At 34.1% G+C, this 5,339-nt stretch overlaps 1 protein-coding gene across 5 annotated transcripts in view; it reads left to right on the top strand.

Moving 5' to 3' along the window:
* Nucleotides 1-5,339, top strand: part of LOC106466472 (protein Red-like) — a 68,495-nt gene that overhangs the window by 52,545 nt on the left and 10,611 nt on the right. For 4 of the 5 annotated variants that reach the window (XR_002612215.1, XM_022394488.1, XM_022394487.1 and 1 more), the window contains exons 15-18: nucleotides 2,183-2,224; nucleotides 2,903-3,001; nucleotides 3,348-3,414; nucleotides 5,084-5,172. Coding sequence is in view for 4 of the 5 variants with exons in the window: in XM_022394488.1 (XP_022250196.1) it covers nucleotides 2,183-2,224; nucleotides 2,903-3,001; nucleotides 3,348-3,414; nucleotides 5,084-5,172 (297 nt within the window). In the remaining variant the exon portion in view is untranslated. The remainder of the gene's footprint in view (nucleotides 1-2,182; nucleotides 2,225-2,902; nucleotides 3,002-3,347; nucleotides 3,415-5,083; nucleotides 5,173-5,339) is intronic. The other variant, XM_013926757.2, reaches the window with a different exon arrangement.

Raw genomic sequence — 5,339 nt, forward strand, 5'->3', positions numbered from 1 at the left:
ATTCTTTAACTGTTCAAATCCACACTGCCATGTCGACTTGCATATTATAATTCCATGGCCACGCAACTCACACTGCGGATATGGGGGGGGTTTCCACAAGATTGCTTGCAGGTTTATCCTCGGGATAGAATTGCATGATAAGTTTGCTCATTCTGGACCGTACCCACCCATGGATTCCCTGGGTAAAGCAAAAGGGGATAGCTGCCCATCCCTGCCATCCTTTGTATTGAAAAAATTGGTATGGTCTGCTTTTAAAAATAGGGTTTTGTGGTCACCCATTGCATTGTCTGAAGTGATGATGTTCCTTTGGATTCTCCACCATGTTCTCACCCCCCCTTTCTTCTAGTGAAGTATCGGAGTCTTTATCACTTTCCAGTTCCAAGCCACTGGGGTGGTGGACTGTGGAGGGATCTTCCTGAATGGGTTAATGAAGTAGAAACAAAATATATATAAATGATTATATAATTATTCAGTTGAGAGTAATGTGGTGGTGTTCTGCTGGTGTAGGTAGCATGATATCCTCCAATATGAAACATAAAAACAGATGGGAGTGAGACATCAAAATTGGAGTACACTCCTTCGATTGAGATCCTTCATCCTACCCCCATGTGGATGTCAGTTCCCAGTGACCAGGTTTTGGATTTAGAGTAGAACCAATCAACATAAGTCCTCACACATATGTTACTGATGTCTATATTCCTCCCTCATTCATACTCCATTAGTGTTGTGGGTCATGGTGAAGGTAATTATGAATTGTTACAGTTCTTTCCCTTCTGCTATCCGTCAATGTTTCTTATTCTGTGGATGTTAATGTGCTTAGGGTGGTTCCAGTCAATTTCACTTTTGATGGAGATGGTTTACATTATGTAGACATCTTTTTGGTACCAGATGTTGGTTTCTCTAATCGATCTATCAATTTATTATATTCACATGTGCTCTGTTCATGAGTCAGGGGGGTACTAGATTCCCTCTGGTCTCATGAACTTGAGGTGAAGAGGGTATGATCCTCTTTCCTACCCCCACATGGATGTCGGTTCCTAGTGGCATGGATTTTGGATGTAGTTGACTTGCCATGTATGGTCTGTCGCGGCCTAGCCACTTTACATCTAGGGGCACATCCTTTTCATTTTACCCACTTTTGTAATTTTTGGGATTGAGTTTCATAAATATTTCATGGTTCAGCTTACCTTCTGGCCATAGTTCTCTCCCAATTGGATGTGCTCCTCTGTTTCTGCCAATATATGCAACATCTTTCTTTCTTTTCCCTCCAACTTTTCAATGTACTGTATCAAAAGTTATAATTTTCCTACACTGAAAACTGGTGCTTCTATCTTCTGCAAAAACTCAAAGTGATAGTCTGATAGAATTGAACAGAGGGAGTCACCTGCGTCATTAGAGTGTGTCACACTTCTATTGGTGGAGGATGAATGCATGCTGATTTGCATGACAGACGCATTGGAATCAGTCAATTCCAATGGAGGAGAGACAGAAGGCTTGTGACATGTTTTGCATATAGAGGGCAGCACTGAACAAGAATAGTTGTTTATGTGAGAGGAGGTAAGTAACTATCGGACAGTGTTGGAAAATTATAACTTAAATATGTACATTTTTATAATAAAGTAAAAACTAATAGAGCAGGAGCACTCAACTGTGCTATTTGATCTTGAATTCTACAAATGTCATACTTCACTTTACTGGGTTTGAAGCACTTAACCTTGTGTATGAGACAGTTGCTATAACCAACAAGCTACTTTAATTTCAATTCCACAGGTTTCTACATCACTGGTTTTGTAAATATAGTTTATGGCTTGATTGTTCCAGTTGTTTGAGATTCTGTATATCGTCATCATGATTACGTGTGTAGAAAAGTAAGAGTGTATAAAATAAAAACATACTTTGGGATGTGATGTTTCCATCATATTTTATAGTTAAGACCTTAATGTTGGAACATCCACCCAAACATTCAATAAAGTCAGTAGTTTAGTTGAATTATTCAACCTAGTTTTGTTTTTACAAAATAAAGATGATACTTTAGGTCTTCAAAACTTGCTAGTTTAGTGGTCAGTACATCTTATGTCATTAACTCAGGATTTGTGGTAGAAAGTCACTTCAGCCATACAATTTCTTTTTTCTTTAAGAAACACCAACCATTTCTGTTTTGTTTGTTTTAACATTCCTTGACAGTTATCAAGCCTGAGAAGACAAATGACAACATGGAAAGAAAGTAAGGCTTCTTCTGTTTGGTCCAATTTTTTACCTAGACAAATAGTTTTACTTGATCAACGTTCATGAAAGAAAAAGTTGGTATTTTATTGAAAGTGTTAGAATTGTTTTCATGCCATAAAAGTAAAAAGGTATATGTTTGTATTTTATATGTGTGTATTTCCCCAAAAATTTATTATCTACTCAACCAAAATATTTGAATTGGAGAAGATTTCACTGAAAATATGTATTTTCTTTCTTGTTTGAGTAGTACTTTTAAAGGAGAAGCTGAAGACAGTAAACCCTGAGCCAAGTTATTCATGCATTTTTAAATACTTTGATATTGTTTGTATAGTCCTTCTGGAAGGAAAGCTGAGGAGAGTAAACCTTGAGACAAGTTATCCATGCATATTTTTAACACTTTGTTATTGTTTGTGTAGTGCTTCTGAAAGAAAAGCTGAGGAGAGTAAACCTTGAGACAAGTTATCCATGGATATTTTTAACACTTTGTTATTGTTTGTGTAGTGCTTCTGAAAGAAAAGCTGAGGAGAGTAAACCTTGAGACAAGTTATCCGTGGATATTTTTAACACTTTGTTATTGTTTGTGTAGTGCTTCTGAAAGAAAAGCTGAGGAGAGTAAACCTTGAGACAAGTTATCCATGCATTTTTTTAAAAATACTTTTTTATTATTTGTGTATAGTGCTTCTGGAAGAAAAGCTGAGGACAATAGACTCCGAGCCAAGTTATCCAGCAAGTTAGAGAGAGAGATTCCTGAAAGTTATGCAGAGTGTTATCCTGGGTATGAGTTGTTTTTATATTGAAAATGTACTTGTTTTTTAAATACCTTTAATATCAGCATTGTTCCTCAGAGAACACAAGTGACAGAAATGATGTTTAGTTTAGTCATGGTAAACCGCAATTGTTGTATCTTGACCATATAGTGATGTATTCTTTATGTTTTTATTGTTTAGTTGACTTACCTGTTTTTGTAATCATGATCACTATGCCCAACTATTTTTGTTGTAATCTTGATCACTAAAGAATGTGTTTTCCTTACATGGTTAACATTAAAATAGAATGTTATTATGTAAGTGCTATTTTTATACGACAGGTTATTCACTAAACTCTACTGTCAAATGTTTCAGGGCTCCTGAATATGATGATGCTTTAGACGATAGTGATGATGAAGTTGATTATTCCAAAATGGACATGGTAGGAAAACTTATTATTTTGATCATAATAAGCCAATATTATTGTGAGAGAGCTATAGACTGTACAGAGCTCACGTTACTATAGCACTTATTATTTCTATCGTTATGAGCTAATGTTACTAGGAGAAAACAATAGATCTTGTTATTTCGATCATAATAAGCTAATGTTGCTGTGAGAAAGCTATATATTATATTGATCATAAGGAGCTAATGTTACTGTGAGAAAGTTATAGATTTAGATAGTTTATATATTGCATGTGTTAAATTTAGTTGTTTTTAGAAGAAATAGTTTATCACAGGTTTGTTTCTGTTACTGTCTGTGTATAATACGTTCTGTAGTTCAGTAACTATGAATTGGTGATTGTTGTTACCAGAACCTTTTGAGTTTTTCTCATTGTTTTAATTGAGTATTATTGCATCATAATATCTAGTAGTGTGTGGAACATTCTAGACCTCTGTTGGGGTATAAATATGTGTCAAAAATGTAGTTTGAAACATAGGTAGATCTAGACTGGATGATTGCGAGTTTAGCCATAAGGAGTATATAGTGATGATTTTTAAAGTGAAATTATCACAGATTGTATTGTAATAATAGAGTAGAGAAGAATAATTTGTCTTGTTAATTGTGTTCTAAAGTAACTGAACCAGCTGGTGTGGACTTTGATGAAAAAAAGACAATTATTTGAAGCTCTGGATACAACTGTGGTAACTAACAGTGTAACAAACATTTTTATATGAGTTTGACATGTTTTAATATATCCTTTTAAAACAAATGGACTGTGTGCTGTTTGTTTATTTTTGAAATTTATCACCAACAAGTCGCAGATACCTACTGTAAAGAATCCATACAAACAATAATTTACAAGATATGGTTTAATCAACCAAAGATGCTCAAGATATAGTTTAATCAACCAAAGAAGCATGAGATATAGTTTAATCAACCAAAGAAGCACGAGATATAGTTTAATCAACCAAAGATGCACAAGATATGGTTTAATCAACCAAAGATGCACAAGATATAGTTTAATCAACCAAAGATGCACAAGATATGGTTTAATCAACCAAAGATGCACAAGATATAGTTTAACCAATCAAAAAAAGCATGAGATATGGTTTAACCAATCAAAAAAAGCATGAGATATAGTGTTTTATGCAGAATGTCTTCATACTTTATATTTCCCCTGCATTTTTAATTCCTCAGTTAAACTTTTTGTGGAAGCATATTCGAAACTATTAGTACTACTTTTGACAAGCTCATTTATTTACTATTTATTGTATCAGATAGAAATTGAAAGAAGTATTTTATTTAATGTTTTGATTTTCTAGTTTATATGTTTATTAAGTGGTTTTTCACTGAAGGCTGTGTATATGAAATGGGATAATGTTTTAAAGTATATCAAAACATCATGTGTTCTCTTTGGCCAAGAAGTTTTTGTTATTCCAAGCTTGATGCCCTTTTTTGACGAATTTCTTAAAACTATCAGAGTATTTATGATATATTTTAGAATCCATATATATTGAAAGCATGAAAAATCAAAAAATGTCTCTGTTCAACAATTCTATTTAACGTCATTTCCAAGATATTGTCTTTAATCACTTTCTGTTTCATGTTCATAGCTTTGGGTGCATATTTTAAAATTTGATAAAACAAACAAACATTCTACTTCCAGGGAAATAAGAAAGGACCTATTGGTCGATGGGACTTTGATACACAAGAGGAATACAGTGAATACATGAGCAACAAGGAGGCACTGCCCAAGTAAGGTTTTTTACCCACATCATACTCCTGTAAAGCAGGAATTAACTTAACTCTTTCAGCACGAAGCTTTGTCCCTGAGACCGACCTCATAACCACTTTGTGCTTGTTACAGTTTTAATGCTATAACTTTTAAATTACTAAGCACATGTTAACGAAATTTGGCAGAT

This window comes from Limulus polyphemus, unplaced genomic scaffold (genome assembly GCF_000517525.1).
Source record: "Limulus polyphemus unplaced genomic scaffold, Limulus_polyphemus-2.1.2 Scaffold2270, whole genome shotgun sequence".
Taxonomy (NCBI): domain Eukaryota; kingdom Metazoa; phylum Arthropoda; class Merostomata; order Xiphosura; family Limulidae; genus Limulus; species Limulus polyphemus.